The sequence below is a fragment of the Enoplosus armatus genome, chromosome 14 (assembly GCF_043641665.1).
Source record: "Enoplosus armatus isolate fEnoArm2 chromosome 14, fEnoArm2.hap1, whole genome shotgun sequence".
Classification (NCBI taxonomy): Eukaryota; Metazoa; Chordata; class Actinopteri; order Centrarchiformes; family Enoplosidae; genus Enoplosus; species Enoplosus armatus.
In genome coordinates this window covers 15,638,402-15,662,324 of record NC_092193.1, presented here as the reverse complement: position 1 = coordinate 15,662,324, position 23,923 = coordinate 15,638,402, and the positions used below count along the sequence as shown (strand labels likewise).

The 23,923-nt window shown below is 39.4% G+C and overlaps 1 protein-coding gene across 1 annotated transcript in view; it reads right to left on the bottom strand.

Annotated features, from left to right (window-relative positions):
- Positions 1-23,923, bottom strand: part of clstn2a (calsyntenin 2a) — a 136,610-nt gene that overhangs the window by 35,428 nt on the left and 77,259 nt on the right. The window contains exons 3-5 of the mRNA XM_070919089.1: positions 7,009-7,204; positions 4,238-4,349; positions 3,898-3,994 (exon numbers count right to left, since the gene is read on the bottom strand). Coding sequence (XP_070775190.1) covers positions 3,898-3,994; positions 4,238-4,349; positions 7,009-7,204 — 405 coding nt within the window. The remainder of the gene's footprint in view (positions 1-3,897; positions 3,995-4,237; positions 4,350-7,008; positions 7,205-23,923) is intronic.

The following is a 23,923-nucleotide window of genomic DNA, read 5'->3' as shown; positions in this document are numbered from 1 at the left end:
ATACAGATGTTCCTCAAGATACACAACAGGCTTCAAAACAATGTCATATTCTTATTTTGGCAAAGATGTTTTTGCATCAGTCATTGCCATCACAGTCTGTCTCCGGACCTATGAGGACAACTAAAGCTATTTTTGTTATTTGGATCTGGAGGCTTGGCTGTTTGAAAGGCTGTCACACTGATTGCTGTCGGAGAGAAGAAGAGAAGAAGGGAGAAGAAAGGAGAGGAGAAGAAAAGAGGCAAAAAGAGGGGAGACCAGAGGAGAGGAGGTGCGGTGAGCAAAGAGAAATCAGTTCAGAGCGCAGCAGTACAGAGAAGAAAAGAGCTGAGCTTGAAATGTCAGAGGAAGAAAGGGGAGGAGGTCAGAGTCAGATAGTTCCTACAAACATCTTCTTCTGTACAGTGACCATTTGATCTGCAGCTGGTATGAACAACAGTAACAGTCAAAGGGTAATTCTGGTATTTTTAACCCTGGGCCCAATTTTTTTTTAACACATTTTGGGGTCTAAATTACTAATAACTACAAAAAGTTTTGGAATTGGTCCAGTTGATTGTCTCAGTCACAAAACAAGCTGCAATGGCTGCCACATAATCCTCGGGGGCAACTGCGCGTCCACTAAAAGTGCTTGTTTTTTCCACTGACAGGTTCAGTTTGTTATTCTAAGTGTCTGACAACATTATGGAAAGGATCTCTACAGAGATAGACCGTTTTGCTAAGGAGTAGAATCCTTTTTGTTTGAGAAACAGAAGTCTGCCTCAAGGAGAAGTCAATAAATGGGAAATTAATCTATATAGATATTTTATTATCAGTCTTGACTCAGTTGATATTTTTGTTCATATTACTGGCTTACTGAGTTTGTTATCCTGCCATGCTTTTGTGTGTAGTGATACCCGGTCTCTCCACTCTTGGAACAGCATTTCTTTTTAGGAAAAGTGCTTTGGTATAGCATTTCTTCTCCTCTTAGCCATCCCGGTCAAAATGGTCGCTGTAGACCCGATGGTCTGTAAGGTGCAGTGTTTGGACAGCAGTGTTAGCATCAATTTGTAGCACAACTAGCCACATCTTCAACGTTTCCCTATACGACAAAGGTAGTCTATGAAAACTGCATGAAGTATGCCGCAACATTCTGATGGCACAATTCGGAAATGCACAAACACGAACCATTCTTCTTTTTTTATCTTTTGGATAAAACACTAAACTATGCTTTCTGTACTCCAACACTACAACCTCCTCTTTCTAACTTTGACTCACGTTTTCACCGTCATCTTCCTGCAACAACTCACCACTCTGTTAACTCATGTTGTCAGACACTTAAAATAACAATCTGAGCCTGTCACTGGAAAAAACAAGCACTTTCAGTGGACGTACTTTAACAGGCGCAGTTGCCCGCAAGAATTACGTTGCAGCCATTGCAGCCCGTTTCATGGCTGCCGGCTGAGGAGATCTACTGGACCAATTCAAATTAGTTTTGTACCTATTAGTCATTTAGATCCTAAATTATGTATAAAAAATGGGGCTCAGGTTTAAAAATACCAGAATTACCCTTTAAGATTCTGGATATCAACCAATTGCCATGACAGGTAAGACGATATTTCAATTCCAGTTCAAAGACATTTTACACATGAAGTTCAGTTTAGTTTAGTTAATTCTTTCTCAACAAGGTAAATTAAATTAAATGATGTTCCAAGAATAGGCTGCTCACATTACCCTCCTTGTGGTAAACATGCAGAGTATATGTGAGGATGAATCCTGAATTGCAGGTGTGTCTACACAGGCAGCCTGACTCTGAAATTACACCAGTGTCAGCAATTCAAGCGAATAATAAGCTAAGTTATTGTATTTTTACCAATACGATGAAGCGTGCCTACAGAAATGAAAGACATTTTGTATACGGCTGATTTTAAATGATGTTGGATGTGGGCCTTTCAACAAGTTAATACTATATGTTATCAACTCATAGCAAGGAGATGTCATACCAGAGCTCAATGTGACTGCTGAACCCTGCTTTACTATAGTTTTCTTTTCCTGTTCAATTGAAAATTAAATGGTCCAATTTAATACAGAGAAGATTCAGTGCCAATTTATTCTTCTCACTCTTAACAAAGGTAGCATTTCTGAATTTATTTACTCTTAATTGATTGTCTGTTTTAAAATGCTCAATTTACTTGATATCCGGAATCAGAAATACATACTGCAGTACAGCCCATTTACTTTATTTTATCTGCCACTTCTCTCAGTGCACAAAATTACCTCGTTCTATAAAGTAGGTCTAAACAATGCGCTGTGTCTTCGAGTTTCTCCCAAACAATATTAATGTGCCTGGGAGGAAAATCAAATGAGCCAGATTGCTTTAAAATACAGTAAGCAAAAGGCCAGAAGGTTAAACGCAAAAAGCAATGAGACAAAATAATAAATATGACCCCGAGAGGGAGCGAGAGATACTGTAAAGAAAGCAGCGTGTGCTTCTGTCTGATCTATTGGTAGAATTCAACACACACACACACACACACACACACACACACACACACACACACACACACACACACACACACACACACAAAGCCCTCCAGTCTCCCTTCAGTTTGGATTACGCTGCACTCAGATCAGCACAGTGTGGATGTGGAAGCTCAGGGAGAAGGCAGCGCAAATCCCAAAGCTGAAATTTTATATAGGCAGATACGCTCAGAATAGCTCTCAATCAGAAATAAAATACACTCCTCCAGTCAACTAGGACGGGCGTAAAGCCACGAACGAACAAAAGAACAGAGAAAAAAATAGAGGAGGCTGTCAAAGTAAGGTGGATCTTTGTCAAGTAACTTTTGAGCTATGCATTGATGAAAAAGCTACTGCATGGATCACAACATTATTGCAATAAAAAGAGGAATCAGCCACAGTTGTCTGCTTGCTTTTTCTTTTTCATACTGTATTCACATTAATCTGTTGTTGGGTGTACATCCATAAAAAGATGACAGTTCCAACTGTACATAGAGACATAAATAAAGTTTTAAAGCAGTTTGTGGGTTAACAAAATCAAAAAAGCAGATGTGACTTTACTGCTTTAAAATCATCCTCAATAATATTACACAACTTTACACAGCGTTGGTTTCTGTTCGCCGCTCCACGATTCATCTCTAGGTTCAGTCGAGGTGCAGTCTGAGCTGCCTCTCTCATGTCTATCTTTAGTGGAGACTTGTTTACGAGGCTCAGCTGGCTGAGATCATAGAAAAAACATATGCAAATGTAACCGAAGAATGGCTTTTTGCTTTCATCAAGACATTTATCATGCTGTTTGTGTTCAAGAGAGGCAAGAGCAGCACTGCTGATAATGCATTCAAAATGTACCACCTGTCTCACTTTTAACCCAAATGGTTGAATAAATGATCCTTCAAATAACAACCTTCTCCTGTTTAGTTGTCAGTTGAGAAAGCAATCTCATCACAAGGTCCATTTAGCAGCTGTTGATATTCAATTTTTTTTTCTGAGCACTTTAAAGACTTCTCACCCATGTTGGCTTAAAAGCAGAGGTTCAAAGTTCATTCTTCACCTTGGTCTCACCACAATATCCATTTAGTATCTGTTCTGGTTTTGTTTTGTTAACTGAAAAATGGTAAAAGCAAAGAGAATCAGGGCTAATAATGGAGTACTTCAGCACTTTTATTGCTGTCAGACAAATACTAATAAAAAAGTACAATTCAAAAAATATCTGGCATGGTCAAGTGCTCATGAACTACTGGGCAACTTTTTGTACATGTCACAATGTCATTAAATTCAATTCAATTAAAATTAGAATACTTTCTCCCTCTCTCTCTCAGACGTCATTCATAATCACATCAGAAATTGTAACTACGGACAGATTCAAACACACACACACACACACATAAACGCTCACACACTTACCATTGCGGTCTATGGCAAATGGCGTCCCTGCTGTGACAATTTCATAGTTGCAGATCTGGCTGTACTGTGGTGAACAGTCTTGGTCCCAAGCTTCCACCTGCAACATTACAACATCCAGTTTCCTCCCAGTTCTTCAACAACAACAACAACAACAACACTAAAAAGACTATAGTCAATTACAATATCCCACACTTTTAACTGAATGATTCTTTTGTGGCATTGTCAAACCATGTTAACCTGCACAAGTATCTGTCACGTTGATTCTAACAATAAAACAATCATACAAAATGTGTCAGAGCTAACTAAATAATGCTAACTTTAAAATATAATATCTAAATACCTGCAAAATGCTGTCATAGATCTTGCCTTCTGTTACCGACGCCTTGTACAGTGGCTCCCGAAACACGGGGCAGAACTCATTGACGTCATCCACCTGTATGTGAACCACCGCCCTGAATGGAGGAAAGGAGTGAAAGACAGCGGGAGCAGAGAGGGAGCAGGGAGAGAGGGAGGGGAGGCAAAAAGGGAGAGAAAGACGCAAAGAAAGTGGAGTGGAAATGATTGATGAGAGAAGGAAAAGAAAGGACACAGGGAAAGAAGAGATGGATGGAGGGAGAGAGAGAGGAGAGAAGGAAAATTATCTTTAAGTCATTAGAGATGATTTAAATGAATTAAGACCTAAAGTATTTCACTGTTTATCTTAAGAACAGTGGTTCGTTGAAGGCAGAGGAGAGTGAGGGGAAAACAGATTTAATCCTGAAAAACAAGATTGAGAAGAGTTGATGTTTTTTTAAATTATTTTATTTTCACACATAAGACTGCTATAAAATCCAGATAATTTCTTTGTGAAATGGGTTCCCATTATTATCTAATGCCAACCAAACTTATATTTAACAGCCTCGTCCACAGCAGATCTCGCAAAGCCAGGTTCGCGCTTAGTCGTTTACACATAAAGACACGATTTCAGCTGCTGAAGATATTAACTAGGCACTCTGATAACATTTGTGCACTTAAGTATATAAATGAAGCAATAATGTAGGTGTATCATGAAGTTTTCGTCACTGGTGACCTTCTCTGACAACAACTCGCGGTGTAACTGAAGAAGCACATCTGGCTAATTAATGACATTAGCTTAATGAGGCCTATTTAGAATGTCATGCAGCGATAATGTCACACACACACACACACACACACACACACACACATTCATACACTGTGCGTCATTCATCATCCACTGGTGAAATTCATCACAAATCCCTGAGCTGATAAATTTCTCTCTCTACTTCCTTTAAGTACCAAGCCTGCTGCAGCTTATTTTAGGATCTCCTTGTCTCTGAGCGAAGGACCAGAGGGTTTGATTTGCTGCTGTCCGTGCCAGTCGGCCTGTCTGTCAATCTCATTCACATCATGCTGCTGCACACACACATACGGACACACATAATATTGATGGGCCATTATGGGGACATATCCTGAGAACAGAACTGCGAGTCTAAGCTGACGTACTGAGAGATCTTGGGGAAAAGACAAAAGAAAGTATAAACAGCAAAGACGAGATCTAATTATAGTTAAGTTATTTTTCTTATATCTTTGAGCTGTGTAATATCTAAAGTTTTTTAATTTTGTAGAAACAAAAGTTAGCATGTTAGGTATTTTTACTTATACACTCATTTAAATGGAGGGCTTATTGTTTAGTATTTCTAATAAGATACATAGTTCTAAGCTAGTCCTAAATATCCTACAGTATGTCTGCCTGTCATGTATTGGACATCTCTATTCATCAACACCAAGAAAACTGACTCAAGTTCTACACAGGTCTAGGTAATGGGGATCCTAAATTACAAACAAACAAACAAAAAACATTCAGAAAACACAATTTCCAATGCACACTTCATCCTAATCTTCCATCAGTCAGGGTCTTGAAACCACAGGGGGACAAATCTCTTTTGACCTCTTAGCAGTTGTGTCAGCAGTGAGAGTTCAGATCCATTTGAGTCGTGCTTGAAAATTATACAAAAAGCATCACATTCATTTTGGTAAATTAAATTTCAGTCATTCAAATATTCAACATATATCATTTGTATTAAGTAGGTTGCAGTCTTGCACAGCAGTGTGCTGTTTTGTAATTATATTGTTGCGTTTCAGTTAACACTGTCAAATAGGTGTTAATTCAACTAATTTGTAAGGCCGTATTTTGTAGTAATGTTAAGCAAATATCCTGCTGTCTCTCTGCTTTTGTTAGTGAAGTTTTTCTCTTTTTTTCATATGTTGTCAGGATTTTTGAGACTTTTTTGAGAACTCAAATCATTTGCACAGCTGTCTTTGTAACTTTGTTTAGTTAATATTTGTTTGTATGTCATGTTTCTATTATTTTGTCCGCCCACTTTGAATCAGAATTACTTTGACAGCTAAACAAGTGAGTCAGCTAAGATAAATAATAATTAGCAGTATGTGACAGCTTTAATACAGGCTCTGACAATCACCATTTTCATAACTGAGCTTTTAGGCGGCATAAAGAGAGACAGTGGCTGAAGAGTTGGTGTGTGAACACATGCCAAATCATGAAGGAGAAACCATGATGCCAAAAAGGGTTATTTGCTTACAGCAAACTAAGAATTTATAACAGAGTTAAAAGTTCTTCTACTACTACTACCTTCAGAGTTAGAAGTTGTGACTTTCTTGTCAGTCTAACTTCCTCCAGGCAAGATCCCAAGTGGTTTGTTGCAAAAAAATATGTGTCGAGCTCATATAGCATTCAACAATAAGAATGTGGACACACATAAATCAACAACAAAGGACAAGACAGTGCTGCTCTCATGTTGGGACACAAATAGATACATTAAATGGATGAAATAACGCGCAGTATGACAAATACTTGAGATACTTCTTAAAAAATAGCAATAGAAAAGCATATTAGATCTTTACTGATGTGCCATGCACTGCCAGAAAACCAGGACAGAATGATGAGTGACATTAGGGTTAACTGTTATTATCAACCCAACAAGGGGTGGAAACCAAAAACCACAGTTTGGGCAGAAAAACAGACTAGATCTGTCTTATTGACGGCTAAACTACATATACCAGCAGCACATGAACACACATAGGTTGACTCACTTGTGGGATTTCTTCCAGTTGGCCCCACTGGGTTCGGCCCCGCAGTCGTAGGCCTGGATTATAAAGGTGTACTCCTTCTGGCTCTCACAGTCCACAGCGCTACTGGCCCTCAGGACTCCTTCTCCCGATGTGCGATTCAACACCACTGCCTCGAATGGAGCATCCTGACCGTAGATCTTAAAGGCACAAATCTCCCCTAAAAAGACAAGGAAAGAGAGGATTAAATTATGTGATGTTTTACTTTTCCGGTTATATTGATAATGTAAACAATTAAACACAGCTATTGTAGTGTTGTACACAGTATTTCCTATCTTTAGTAGAGAGCCATGCTAGAGGATTTCTTCACTGGACACAATTTGTGAGAATGCGTCATCAACATTTATTCTCCTTTTGTGTCAAAAATGAAGGCAGCACTTTCAATCAGCTGTGGACACCAGTGTCATTTAGTGAGTCAGGGGCAAATTAAAACCAAGACAGATAAACAACAACAGTGTGACAACAGTCAGGGAGAGGGACGGCGATAAACAAGTCAAAATGAATAGAGCCAGCACTTTTGAACTGATTTTTAGGACAATTTTGAGGAGGACAGTAGATTGTGTATCAGACACCTTGATTGTGGCTAATCTTTATCCCAGAGAGGAAAAATAGAAATTAACCACTTGAGTTCTACAGAAGAACAGACAGAAAAAGAGAAACCACAGAGAAATAATGGGCTTAAAACATGTCTGTCCCCCAGCAGAGGGTGAAATATCTGGGTGCTTAATATGGAGGCAGTCAGCACAACAACTATCAGACTTTGCGAGACAAAGTCTGAGACTGCACTTCATTTCAGGTCAACACAGTGTGAATGAACAAACATTGACAAAACATGGGCATGGGAAAACATTTCCACTAACTGAACTTTTTTCATTCATTCACTTCTCTTTCATGACACTGATGGGGAAATGTTATTATTTTTGCTTTGGTTGTTTCTTGCTTTTTCCCTCCCCTGTCATTTTCTCGAACCCAGCAGCACCTACCAAATGGCTGAGATAGTTGAAGATGAATGAAAACTGTGGGTGATGAAGTAAAAACTAACAATACACACTGCTGACATTTTCTTTCCAGCAAAGCTATCACTTCAAATTTTAGTCCCATTTCTGGACACAGTGATCTTTGTCAGCATGAGTTGCTCACAGAAAAACACTGTACACAGCTCCTGGGTGTCGTTAAGAGAAAAATAATTTCTGATATGTGTCAGACTGTACTAGCTCAACAAAAGATGAAATTTGTCTTGTCCACAGAGTGCTCTACCATACGCACTGAGTGTGTGTTTCTGTGTGTAGATCTGGTTGTGAGTCTTGTATCATCTGTGGAGTTCATCCCCTGAAAAGTGTTCATTTCAGGGATTTGGGAAATCTCCTTGCACAGGGAACAAAAAGCTGCAGCGCTCTGACCCTGTGTTGGCTGATATCTCTCAGAACATAGTGGGACACAGCAGAAACAAAAAGCTACCTAGCTATGGGGATTCTGCTGGCATGCTCAAACCCCACTGACAAATACAAAGACAAAGTTCCCTCTCGCCACTGGCTTATTTCCACTTCTGTTGCCCTCGTCTTCATAACCCAGTGTCATGCGCACAGACTCTCCACTTATTTTCTCTCTCTGACTTCCTTTTAAGCTGATTCAACTTTTCAAATCCCCCTTTTGGTGAAATAATGATGCTGCCAAACACAGCAGGCTTCAAGGTTTGATCCCCAGCCAATTTCCAAGATGCCCGGCCCTCGTATTGGCCCCTTTGAGGTGTTATCGAAGTGAAAAGGTCCCCAATACGGCAGTGGGATGTGATTTGTATGTATAGAAAAATAATAATAAACACAGTGGGTGGTATGGAAGAAGGGCGATAAGCACGGCCTTGATCCTGCCTGCACACGTTCATACACACAAACTGAGCAAATATGGTCTCGGATGGGACCAAAGAGAGAGGAATCTGGTTCGAAAATACCAGTGATTATAATATACTGCTACAGCCCTCTTGCATAAACCTTGACTTAGAGGTGGGGAGCAGGGAAAGGTACTTCCACTTAACATTTTGGGGTTGGATGCAAATCCATTTTCCGCTCCATCTGTTGTGGCAAATTCATTTTTCTGGATTACATTTTACAGGAAAAACGTAACACAGTCATGGAATGGAGGGAAGATAGAGAGAGCAACAGAAGAGGAGGGAGAGAGAGAGAGAGAAATGAGGAGGAGGAATGTGATGTGCCAATGTATATGTAAATGGTAATGACGGAGATTTCAGAGGGTTTCCCACTGTGTCAGCAGATGTGTACTTTACGCACTTTCTTTCCTGCTGCTCAGTTTGCGTCTCACCAGCCCCGCCAGAGGGAACACTATAATTTCACCCCGCTGTGGTGTACGGATGAGATGGAGTCTAATCTTTTGGCCTATACATCATGAGGGAAAGGGGTCGCTTTTCAAACTAAATATCATAGTTTTTTTGCTTCGAGTTGGCCCGTTGCCATGGTAGATTGAGAGTAAAGGGGAAGAGTCAGCAAAAATTTGTTTGATAATAACATTAATCTAAAATAGACGGCACTCGACAGAAAGCTTGAGCGGCATAAACTGCATCGACAGAAAATGTCGAGCTGTCAGGGAACATGTATTTCATGGGATGTTAAATTGCCAATATAATGGAAACGGACAAGATGGATACAATTAATGAGAAAATGATGCTCCACAAACTAACACGTTGTCACAAGAGGCCGCAACAATACATGTGCACTCCAACTGTAAGTAACAGCAGTTGACAGAGCATTTAATTTCTGACAAGTTTTTCTTTCTGTTAGTTGGATTTAACAATTGCTTACACTTAGTTTTTAATATACATGGCTGTTTTTTAAAGGGTAGAAAAATTGCTATGTCAAATATAGTGTTTAAAATAAGGATTTAATCTCCAACGGGCTGAATCAGCTTTATGTATTTTCCTAAAGCCCATTTTTATAGATATTTTTACTTGCCTCTTTGTATACTTTAATTTGTATTTCTGGGTTGTTGTGATTACTCCCTCCTCTCCCCTTTCTGGGTTTGTATTGATGCAAGTTTTAAAAAGACTTTTCAGCAAGTAATCTATGTCACATAACATTTAGCTTTTTTTTGAACAATTTGGTTCAATTTAATGCATTCATGAATACTGCCAAGAAGTGCAAAATGAAACTAAACTGATTTATTGTGAAACCAAGCTTATTTATAATAATAATACTCATAAATAATAAACACTTGTCAACTTTACAGCAGGGCACTATAAGAATTTGTACACATTTTCAATCAAAAGAAACAACTTAATCAAATATTAATCTATGACATAACAGTCAGCATGAAAAGACGACTTCTACACTTTATTATTGAATTATTTCACATGTTCTCTTCATCGATGAGTATTTTTTTCTGTTTGGGAAAACAGATGCATCAGTTGCATTTTCTTAAGTAACGTGTATTCAGATATTGTTGGCTGTGGTGGCTCGTATATTGTGTCTCGTGTACTGTATTGTTCATAGCACTTAATTACATCAAACTACCTGGGTAGTTATCCACAAGCGACCAACTTTCTACATGTACAAAATTAGTTAAATATCAACAGCCTTTTTATCACTGAACTCATCTTTTGTCTCTGTTTATTTAAAAATAGGTTTACAAAGCACTTAATGAAAAGAAAGACTAAAATGAACTATGAATAGATCATTTAAATTAAACATAACAATAAAATACAGGTTAAAAAGATGAAAAAGTCACTTAAACGTTTTGACTTAAAAACGCTGATGGATTCAGCCATTCTCATATATGCATACACAAACCAGTACGGTTGAGGTTTTTCTTTAGACCTGTGGCTATGACGAGTCAAAATGCTGGAGCTCTGTCATGCGAGACACTTAAATGTAATGTGGACCAGTGTACAAATGGCAAATCATGTCATTGAAGCTAGCAGCTGGCAGCAGCATATTGGTCAAGATGCGGATGACAAACTGTGAAGACGACCAACCTGCAAGTAAACTATTATAGTAATCTGAACAGGATGTGACAAAGGCACAAAGAACTGTCTTGAAATGACAGGGGTGACCTTAGCAACACTGTGGCAAAAAAAGCTCACGCTATAACTACACCAACATGCTCATTAAAATGCAAGCAAGAATCAGTGTACAGTATAAAAAGACAAACTGGGGTCAGGACCTGTGATTTCAATTTCTGTCTTTGTCTTCGACTGGAGGTTTTGGGCGATTCACCCCCTGATGTCAGGAAGACAATTATGTAAAATAGACAGGCTGCTTAAGTCCTCTGGGTTAGAGGAGAAGTACAATTGTGTTTCATCAGCATGAAAATGAAAGAATATGTCATGCTGTACAATAATGTGACCCACGGGTGACATGAGTGGAAACAAATTAGGGCCATGAATGAAGCCTTGAATTTATATCTGGAGTGACAAGCTAATGCTTCACCAATTAGTGCCTTACGAATGGAAACATCACTCTCCTTTAGATTTTAGCGGTTAGCAATGCTTTGTATCACCTCACATTGTGATTGTGATTCTGTGACCCGCACTGTAGTGTAACAGCAAAATAAAAAAAATAAAAAATAAAAAAAAGGACCTCCAAAGTACTGAAAGCCTCAAGTGAACCCTGTTTCTCAGTCAAGCCTCAACAGAGAAACAGAATTGAATCATCTTAATTCCTCTTCTTAATCAAATACTGTTGTGACTCCATCTGGTGTGTCTGTGCCTGTTTGTCTCTCCCTGCGTAGAGCATTAGACATAAAAGCTTCAGTATCAAGATTTGACTGTGTGTGTGTGTGTGTGTGTGTGTGTGGTGGAGGGGGGGCTGCAAAACCATGATTAAAGTGAGTTTCTAAGCAGGCGGAGTGTCGGGTGGTTTTAAGCCCTGATTCCTTCACTCTCCTGCCTTCAGCACTGAGCTCACGGTCACCCTTGTTCCTCTCGTTTAATTAACGACTGGATTACACTTCATCCCACTACTGACCCACAGATACACCCTAACTACAGTCACGCAGACACACAATATACAGTACGTGTACACGTGCTTATACATGAGTTTCACACAAATCACATACTGTGCTACTCAGCTTCTGATTTTCTCTGTGTTTTTTCATGGTAAAAAAAAAAGTAAAAGAAAAAGACTACAGCTCTATTTATACAAGATCCTCCTCTTTCAGCGAGCCAGCAGTATATTGAAAATAATAACATTATATTAAATTAGTGTTTTTAATATATTCAGAAATTGGCTGTCTAAAATGTCACCAGCTCCTCGGCGAGGTTTGTGTTTTTCAGGTTTAGTATTTTGTGCATTTCATTGTAGACATAAGAGATTTGCACCATGAAGAAGCCCTCGCTCTAACTACCCTAGTGGCATATGGAGCACATGGCAGTGTATGACTGAGCAAACAAGGGTGTTATGTGTTATAAGTCTTCTCCTGCTCTTGAGCTTCGATCACTCCAACTGTTCCCTCTAACTTCTTGGTAGAAAAGAAATTTAGAGTGGAGAGCTAACTACTCAAATCCTTGTTTCAGCCGGACTGCATATGTTTTCATTGTCATGGCAGCCACAGACTGCACTTTTATGGACGTCGTGTTTAGGCTCCTGCTGTTCCATGTTTACTGCGTTACCAGTTGCATTAGGTACGCCTGTACACTCTAATGCAATCGATACATACATACAGGAGATAGAATACTAAAAACACCTCTGTAGTCCAATACCACAACACAAGCCTCAAGCTGCCTTTGAGTTGAGGCAACACCCCTTGATACTTGACACAAAGGTAGGATCTATAACAGGGCTACTGAATTGGATTAGATTAGATTGTTGTTAATTTCTTCTTCATTCCCCAGATGTAGGCAATGATTCGATGGGGGAAGGAAACTCCGCTGATACTGACTTTTCACATAATATTCTTTATTTGCATCAAAGATCAGGATCAACAGGCATGCGCATCTTAACCTGGACAGCACCCGTAGCCAAATCAGTACTGCTGCCCCGAACACTGTTCAAGCTCGTCTTTTATACCTTTAGACATACATGGGGTCCTACTATAACACACAAGTCTGTAAACTTCCGTTCCCTATCTAGGGGTCAGGAAAAGAGACCTCTCAGAATGATGTTTCACGTACCTTAACCTCTCAGAGATAACCTTTCACATACCAAGGAAGATCTCGTCTAAACAACAATACATCTTATCTTTTATGGGGCCCCAACGTCTGTTAGTTGTTTACCTGGTACACTGCATACGTGGCAACTTTGTACTACATATCATTTTCAGATAAAGACTACTTTTATGATTAGTATCAAATAATACACATCAAGATTGTACAGGTGAACCTAAGTGTAACTTAAATCACATGTAGTCATCCCTTTGTGCTATTAAAAATAATGCCAATGTGTTTTAAATGTATTGTTAATGGTTATCAATTATTATCATTATTATTAAAAGGACGAGTGTTTGATTAACAGCAACATTTTATATATTTTATTATTTATTTCTATTAGGCTGGTCCTTGAAAATGGAGTGCAAATATGCCATCATATCAACGAGATGTATTAATCAATACAATGTCATGCGAGATATCATTATGAAAAAGACCCATAGAAAGATGAGATTTATAGAGGAATATGGAACAAAGTTCTGTTATATCAGAAGGGAACAGATTTATTCTAATGAATCGATATAGCCCACTCAATTATTTTTGAGTTTGACTTTGGTTTGTATGCATAAAATGATAGATGTGGACTAATGAATTGTAATGTGTGTTAATAAACTGTAATCAGGTACATTATAGAAAACATTTCCTTAATTGCATTATGCTAATTATAAATTTTTGAGAGAAAACAAAAACAAATTCTTTCAGCAATGGGCTGTGCTTTGTTTGTATTGTTTGCTTGTTTGTCAGATTGTATGTAGGCGGAATTTTATGTAATGTTATGATATGTGATTTTGGTTTTGTATTTGAATAAAAAATGTTTTAAATCTAAAAACAGTCAGGACAAGTATTGTCTCTGGCATCTCTCTGAATTTTATTGGTGGGCTTACCTAAATAATGATGAATTATTCGTTTATATGTTGCGGTTGCATCTCAGGTTTCATAAAAAACATCAAAACTCTAATATTATGTATATGAGAAGCACACAGTTGATTTTTTTGTATCAAGGTTAGATATTTTAAGTTTCAGTCTTATTGAATGTATCTGCATAAATTGTTTTGGAGATGTATGTAAAATGGACAGTACATCCACTTTATAGTGAATTTGCTCTTATCCCGACAGTGAATTAAATCTGAAAGTGATTAATTACACTGGCCGAACATTAGAAAAAGAACTCCTCTCACTCGACTTTTGCAGTTATACTTTTGTACAAGAGCGGGTGGAAGACGAGGATGAGGACGAAAACAAATGAGGGTTCACGGCCTTGCACTAAGCCATTTTCCTGTTGCCGTTAATGGGATTTTCTCTGTACTGTCTCAAGGTTTTTGGTGAGGACACGACGAGGACACTGAGCGGCAGGCAGTTAACTGGAGGATAAGTTGTCAAATGTCAGTGGTGGCTCTGTAGATTTGTCACTGCCTGGCATGTGGCTTTTTAAAGCTTTACACCCCTTCTTTACACCATAGAAACTTAAGAAAAGGGGGCACATTGCAAAAAGCAAAGTTCATTGATCAGAAAGGCATGACATAAGACTTGAACTACATACCATGATCTGTTTAAAGTTCTGCATATGCACCCATGAAAACATACAGTATTGATTGAAAGCACCTTTACACATAGACACCCACGCACATAAATAAATCAAGAACGGCCTATAAGCAGCATTCGTTCAATTTAGAGTTCCTCAAAATTGAGCTACAACAACTCCTGAAATGTCTTCTAATGTAAAAACGCCAGCATCTATTTTCCCCTCCAGAAAATTCAGCAATGGAAAGAAACTGTAAAGAAATAACAATCTCCATCAATTACTTCAGAGTCTGTCCGGCACTCTGAGATGCAATTCACAGGCTAGTATTCACACAATGCACAATCTGTGTGCAAGGGTGCATGCATTTGTTGATGCAGCCACATTGGGCTCCCAGTCAGTTAAAGAGAGACATGCAGGAGCAATTCATCAGAGTCTCGCTGGGCTCCTTCAGATAGCCAGCCACTTGCTAATTGCATTTGGGAGATTGTCGCACCATCCACTTGACCTCAGGGTGACAAATCAACAGCTCACACAGACGGGAAGCACATGCAAACACACACACACATTCAGGTTATCTATTCACCCAGGACCGCTGATGCTTTGGACAACATAATATAGGAAAGGGGAGAATTCAATATCGTAGACAATACACATTCATTTTGCTGGGGGCTTTGGTGGTCTGCAATGCAATTAGTGTTAATTGCAGCCTCAGAAGTTATGGGATTAGAATTCATCAGATGAACTGTGAATGTCAGTGTTGCCTGTTAATTGAACTGCGTGAAGATGCAGTTGTGTGACTTAAATGCTGAAGAGGAGAGCTCTGAAAAGCATTTTGGCTCAAGTGTTTAAAGCCGATATGAAGTGGAGTGTTAACCACTGAAGTCAGACACAGCTATGAATACCGACTCTTAGAGGCTTAGGCTACTTGTAAATGAAAGATCATGTGTTTGAGTGACAGACTGGGAAATAACTCGCCTTCAGCTGGGTGCTTAACCCCAAAAAGTTCAAAATATGTAAACCAAAATATGTAAACATATAAAGGTAAATGAGGCATGAGGTTGTTTATCAAGTTAAGCAAGAAATTGTGTCAAAAGTTGGACCACAAAGCAAGCCTAGTTTTCCACATCAGCGGTTCACAGTGTTATAATAATAACACTAATAAATTCAGAGCTGGGGCATGAGGGAGAGAAGGGAAAGAAAACACCAGAGACTTGAGCACAGAGGAGGATGCCAGTGACATGTAGTACAGAGGAGGTCAAAGAGGGTGGATTAAAAAGTGATTGAGAGGAGAGGAGAAGCTGCAGGGGAGACAGAAAGGAGGAAGCAAAGGAGGAAGGATACAGAGAGATAACTACAGTGTGGGATATAACTAATGCAGGTATAAATAGCACTATTAACCTCTTGAGTATCTCAGTGTGCGGGAAGCACACCTTCTCCTCCCCATGTTCCTTCTCCCTTCCTCTGCAACAGATTTCACAGCGGTAAGCAATTATTCAGCTCTTAACATCAGCACTCAGATGCACTGCTCAACCTTGCCCTCCTCCACCCAAGACACGCCTCACCCACTCTTGTTTCTACCCTCTTTCTCCCCCTCCTCCGATGTTCCTCCATCACCTGCTGTTTGCCATAGCTGACAGTTCACTGCTCTCCGAGGGTCACCAGTTGACAGTTAAATGGCTTCTTGAACGAGGGGAATTTTACAGTTCTGGGATGCATGTGTGTGCAGGTGCTCCCTCACAATGTATATATATATGTGCACACACAGAAGACAAAGGATGGCATGTTGAGAGCTGCTGGCCAGGGTCACACTGCTCTAAAGGAGCAAAATGCACACTAAGATTTGTAGTCATACATCTGAGAAAGGAAGTAGTTGTACGTTAAATGTAAGAGGATATACGACATATTTTTGAAGTGCATCTCTTCCCATACAACAGAAAACTTAATAAGTCAGTATGAGAGATCCCACATTATTGGAATATGCAAATAATGTATCGTTAGTCAGTGAACACTATAAATCTATTATTATTATTATTATTATTAATTCGTACATCTCAGATTACTAATGTACAAATGTACCAAATTCCATGGCAATCCATCCAATAGTTGTGGAGACATTTCACTTAAGACCACAAATGTCAATCTAATGGTGGTGCTAGACTCTAGCACCACCATTAGGATCACAAGAGGATCACAAAATCCACCACGTTTCATCCTCTGGGGAAAAACTATGTCAAGTTTTGAGACAATCCATCTCTTGGATGTTGAGATATTTCCCTGAAAACTTTGCGAAAACATCTCTACATGCTAGTTATGTTTGTCATAACATACGGCAGGCAATAGCTCACGCATGCTGTCATGTTTGATAATTTGTCAGTTCTTCAGCTGAGGTAAACGGCTCCATTCATTTATACAGATATGCTACCTGGAATTACAGTGTGATCAGTAGGGGTCATCCTCTGGGGACCATGAATATCTGTACAAATGTCATCTTAATCCATCCAATAGTTTCAGTCTTGACCGAAATGGTGGACTGACCGACCAACTGAACAACATCGCCATCCCTAGAGCCATGCCACTCTCTTGTTTGAGGTCTTGTTGCCTGCAGCAACCTTTGTAATTTTGAACAATCATTTTTGAAACTCCACAGGAGACAGACAAAAGCTCTGCATCTCATTAACATAAGTTCACACTGACCATTCTCTGAAGTCAATCTGCTCTCCTCGTCAACCTTTTCACACCTAACATCATCTGTTCATTATCTTTTCAACCGAATCACACCTCTCCTAAGACATTCATATCTTTATGATTCTCTTATTTCTACGTTTTCAACACCCCTCTGTTGGACTGCAGGCCGGCATGGTTCTGAGATAATCACAGACTGCCAGGTACAGCAGGGAGTCTCCATAAGCCTCTGAGCTGTAAATGTCACAGTGTCTCTGACTACGACCTCTGTCAGCTCAGCAGCTCACTGAGAAGAGAGGGACACGGCTCACTGGTTTATAGAAGACACACAATCACATGCACGTGCACTATTTCTCACACACCTCATGCATATGCTTCACTGCACACAAACACGCTTACACTCACACACATGCACACTCGCTAACACAAACATTTGTACACGAACAGGTCAAAGCAGTGACGGTATAAGAGGATCAAATAAAGTTTTTTTTCGGATTCACATACTATGAGTGTGCATGTTATGTGCTGTACAAAGCATGCAAATATTAAATTAAAATGCTTTGTAAAATTGTTTTGCTTCGATGCAAGTCACAAAAATTAAGCATAGCGTCAGAGCACTGAAGTCGTGCTTGTATTGGCTGACCGGCATCAGCTGTGTGTAATATAAACAGAGGTACATGGGCATTCCATCAAAGTCAAAGTTTTTTCACCACCCACCATATGCAAGTCCAATATTAACTGGCCTTTTAGCTCCAGTTTGGCCCACCGCCCCTATTTAGCTTCATAGATATTTAGGTACAGCATCATTTTGCATTAAGCAGATGGCGTACACTTATCTTCTGTGCGCTTGTTTACAGTTAACGTCTGCCAGCGACTTTATATGGTTTGCCTGGGACAGGCAACCCAAAACGATGAGCTTAAATCAACTTGAAGATGCACAGAGGTGCAGGCTGGTGTGTCAATTCTCAGTGGGGTCATCACTCCCAGCAACATTTCACTTTAAAAAGGAGAAGTTTTATTCTCTGTTGAAATTAAGAATATTGTTAAATTGATTCAGTGTTTGCCACTTCAGATGTCAGTAGAGCTGTTCTGTCACTTTTATACAAACAGAAGAAGGCATTGCTTATCTCCTCCTGAAATCAGTGAGCAGCACCAAGCGAAACTCAGCAGAAATAAATGTATGCGTCTCTTTTGTATCACTCTCTTTCCCTCCTCTCTCTCACCCGGCGCTGTTTTACCCTCCATCTGTTATGAACACTTGGGCACAGAATCATTTTCACATTATCTCTTTTAGATGTTTAACTATAGCATGATTTAAAGCAAACACAACATCAATGAAATATGACAGGTGGCATTTGAGAACCCCAGGAGACCTTTTGCATGCTAATGCATGCTTATTAAAATGACACAACTAAACTGTCAGTCAGGCAGGCCAGCAGGGGTGTGGGCTGTGGGGTGAGACCGCATGCAGCATTCATCAGGAAGGTAGATTCAGAGAAAACATCTTGAGAGGAGGTAATGAGCAGTGTAGTTTTGATATGCTGTGGAGGTTAAGATAACCTAATCTGTCATCTTTCATTGATCTCTGCATGCTAGTTATGTTTGTCATAACATACGGCAGGCAATAGCTCATGCATGCGTCGCTGTCATGTTTGATCATTTGTCAGTTCTTCAGCTGAGGTAAATGTGAAGGTATCTTTTTGTTTTTAGAGAAAATGGCTTAATTTGCTTTGCTACCAGGAATTACAGTGTGAAACTGGAAAAGAACAGCCAGTTTGTGGGCATACAAATGTATTTCAGTCCTGGTACACATTAAGCTGTCATATCTACTTTGTCTCTTATGTATACTGTAACAACAACATTTACCAGGCAGGGCAGGAATGCTAAAAACGTAGAGCAGAAACAAAGCACCTGAATGGAAATATTGAAATAAGAATATATCAGGGACAAGTGCAGATACTGAGCATCACTGATTGACAATCCTAGTTGATGAACAATATTTACTTTCTATCTTGTAAGTATTTAACTTCAAACTGCCACATGTACACAGTCACATGAAGAAGACAATTAAAACGTGGATAATGTGCCAGACTGAAACAGTCAAAAGGTCAGAAGCAATTTCATCCATCAAAGAATAGTGCAAGACAGACTAATCCTAACAGATCTGTTTTTTCTGTTTATGAATTTTGCTCCTCCACGCCAAAATCTGTCACCACATAATACCCCCCACCCATATGGACTGTGAGCCGACAAAATCCTCACCTCATAGCGACAGTCCCCGCTTGTGATAGAGTTAAATGACACAAAAAGGTCAACAAAAGGTCTTAGAAGGGCAGGAAGGGGTTGGTATTAGACTGTCTTCATCTGTTTGTGCCATGGGAGATAGGGCACATAGATAAGGGAGTTTTCCTTGGTCCCCCTCCTCCCTCTTTTTTTCACTGTGCCTTTATTCTCAGTTAAGGTCTCACAATTAGCAGAGATAAAGAAATCCTCAGGGGTGTAGCGCTAGATATAGACCTTTGAAAGAATACTAATAACACTACAGGAACTTAAAAATGAGTTGAGCAGCTGCAGTGCTGTAGAGCTCAAGGCATCATGCTTTACACACCATGCCTGTATGGCACATGTACATACCATAGATCTTGAGGTTACTGATGAACATTTACAAGACTGCAGTGAACTAAATCCTTATCAAACCACTCTCTCAAATTATAAATAAAAGCCCCTCTCTGCTCAAAGACAAGACAAGAACAAATGTGTCTTTTATGTATTTATCTTTTGATACCTGTTGGTCTTTTGTCTTGCTGGAAGCGAGGCCCTCAGAGAGCATTTTATCTATATCTATTTGAGCTAATATTATTACTATCGTTTCCTGAAAAATGGCACCTAAGGATTTTTACTTAGATTACTTAGATGTCCATGATGGGATATTCGCTTCACCATCACAGCTTTGAGAAACTTTTCTCAAACTAGTTCAGTGTTGCAGTGACACTACGGACATCTTCTTCACACAATAGATCTGTATTGTGAACTTTTCAAAGTAATTTTCTGCGATGTTCTGTCTCGGTGGAAAACTAAGTAATTTGAAGCTAGCGCAGAGGCAGGAGAGTGGCTGTAAGTATATGTTAGCTGGAACTCTGACTTAGTTCTGTTCAGCACTTGACTGATGGCCCTCGCTGCCCTCATCCATTACTCTGTCACTCGTTTGAATTGCCTTTCACACATTCTGGCACTTCTGGAAAAGTGAGCACTCCTCTTCCTTTTGTCCGGAGAGCTGAATGAAGGCACAGTGATAGGTGAAGACGCACAAAAATCTTATTTCACTTGCACAGCTGTCCAATCCTGTGGGACCACTTCAGAGGTGATCCAGCGCTGCGCTGTGATTGGTACGCCAAAATGTGAGCAAAACACACTGTTAATTAGGACAGACAGTGGGAAAAAGAAATGCAGACACATGCTGAAAAAAATATAACTAGAGAAGACACTTAACTGGCATTCTCAGGGAGAAATATGGACATAAGGCAAGGTCTCATTATACTCGCTATGTTGACTGGATGTCAGAAATGATACTGACATTATGTGTAAACAGACACTGAGAAATGGATGGGTCTAGAAATGTATATTTATGAAATTATGGACTGTGTGTAGAGTTTTGAATCCATCCATGTGGACATTTAGCCTCCAATAGTACACCTAAATATGTTTTTTAGCGTAAATGTCTGTAATCTTGAAGGGCAGTCTTTCCTGCCTCTCGTCCTCCACCCTGTCCCTGTGTGTGGGCCTGGTGACATGACAGCTCATTCCTAGACACTATTAATGATGGAGCTCCCCTTTTCTAGTGCTGACTATCATCTATCACCCAGAGCCAGACCGGCCATCACTCCTTCACTAAATTACAACCCGCTGCATGAGACATAAAATAGGGTAATGGGCTGAAAATGAGCCAATTACAATCATTACACCGCCATAATTGACCCTGGAGACCCATGTCCAGCAGTACACACTCTGCCTTAAGGTTATGTGTGTGTTTGTGTGTTTGAGGCACTTAATTAGGAGTAGATTGGACCATGAGGATGAAATCTAATTTATTGAACAGCAGCAATCTAACAGTTGACTGGCAGTAAACAGGGAGCATTTTTGGAAAGGTGAATGGCTGAGAAGCTTTTAAAAGAGAGTAGAAAAAAAGACAAAAAAAAAAAGGGAAAAATGAATAGCAGGGAAACAATAATGATGTGGGAGGGAAGATATGTATTTTATCCACAGGGGAAAAAAGAAAGACTAAAACAGAAGGAAAGGAAAGAAAAGAAAAAAAACAACATAAAAATGGGTCATTATTTCTCAAAGAAGAGCATGGCCAATAGATGTTAAAAATTCTCTCAGTAAATATTAGATGAATAATACTGGATCACAAGCGGTGAGAGTCTAAGTAGATAATTTGATCTCTGCAAAAAATTAAATAAAATGACACTTTACTTTTTTTAACAACATTTTTGTCCAGATTAAACAAATGAGACGTCGGGTGCTTTTCGCGTCGGAGCAGAATGCAGATGCACCGGCGAACTGGTATTTTCCTGGGGCTCTGGTTTGCTACAGTATCTTGGTGAAGGAGAAGCACAGTGGAGGGTGTGTTGATGCCAATCCAATAACGCACTGCAATCTTAATGCCAAGAACGAGTGCGTCTCACGTGGTCCGCCTGCTCAGAGCAGGTCGACAGCTCAGCGCACTTCCATAATATTTCTGTCACTTTATTTGGTGAAGGCACACCCATATAAACCTCCCTAAAATCAGCCCTTTTATTTATGTATTGCTCGTTTTCAACTTTCATTCTACTTTTTCAACCAGCTGACGATCACACAGAATGTTGATGGCCTTTCCTTCACTCTGGTCACTCTCTTTAAAGACATCTGAAGGCTGCAGGTATCTGTTCCAACTGCAGTCTGTAATTGGAGTGATGTTGCACAGCCAAGCCACAATTACGCACGGCAGAACCACGGGTTAAATTCTGTGCAACCAACACCAGACTGTTAATAAGCACAGAAACCTTTGTGCTTATGTGCACATCAAACATGTTATAATTAATTATTCTACCGTTTCTACTGCATCAACAGGCGTGTTAAAGGCGGACACGTTGAAAACAGTTGACACAGTTCAATGAAAAATAGCATATCAATTAAAACTTCTTAATAACTCCCTCAGGAGCGTCTGTTCCTGCCAGTCCTCCTCCAGTGTCTACAACACACGGTATTTTAATTAAAATACAGGTAGACGTGTGGCTGTGATGAGCAACACGATGTGATAGAGAGTGTTACTTTCAAAATCCCAATTTATCATAATGCACCGACAAATGTTGATCATGTTTGTTGGGTCATCTGGCAGCAAATTCTAATGAAATCTACCATTTTCACTTCAGTAAAAATTGACATTTACATTGACTGGATACTGCAGACCAACAACAATGAGGTGAAGCAACTTCTCAAAGGCACAGGCCTATTCTATGAACACTATGAGGATGATGCCCAACATGTGGACAGTGTATCTCAAATCAATAATTTTCCCCCCCAAAAAAACATTTTTATTCTCTCAGTCAAGTCTATAGGACCCAGAGGTTTTTATTGGTCATTGGTAAGTAAAGTAGAGCTGAAACAATTACTCAAATAATCAATTGACAGAAATGACAGAAAGTTACTCCTTAAAGCCTCTCAAATGTCAATATTCGCAGGTTTTCTTGGCGTTCTGTGATAACAAAATGAATATCTTTGTGTTTTTGGACTGTTGGTTGGACAAAATAAACAATCTGAAGACGTCACTTTGGGCTCTGGTAAATTATGATGGACATTTTCCCTATTTTCTGACATATAGACCAAATGATTAAAAGATGACTCAAGAAAATAATCTGCAGATTAATCAATAATGAAAATAATCGTTAGTTGCGTCTTTAGTTACAGCACCTTGTGGAGAAGCTTTGCTAGATTAATTTGTATGCTGATATGAATGTTACAATGCTTTGGTTGAAGTTACATCAAATCATCACTGACGGATTGAGTTGACTGCAGGAAAATTTGCCCTCTGATTAAGCTTCAGCTAAGTTCTGTTTAATGCATTTTATGAAAATATATACTAATAAATAGTGAGAAAGAAAATAATGAAGCAGACCAAATCACTTTGTCTCTCTTGTACTTATTAATCCTTATTTCACCTCTCTCTCTCTCTCTCTCCCTCTCCCTCTCCCTCTCTCTCTCTCTCTCTCTCTCTCCCTCTCCCTCTCTCTCTCCCTCTCCCTCTCTCCCTCTCTCTCCCTCTCTCTCTCTCTCTCTCTAACACAGATGTTAATCTCAATGTCTCTCAGGCTGAAACATCATTGAATAAAAAGGCTGTTTGTCACTTTCACCTTGACAGAAAGCAGCAAGACATCCATCAGATTAAAACCACATTTTTCAAATCCAGTCTTCCTTTTTTTCAGAGTCCACTTGCATTTGTTTTATTCAACTTTCGCTTGAATATGGGTTAATATTACTGATTAAAA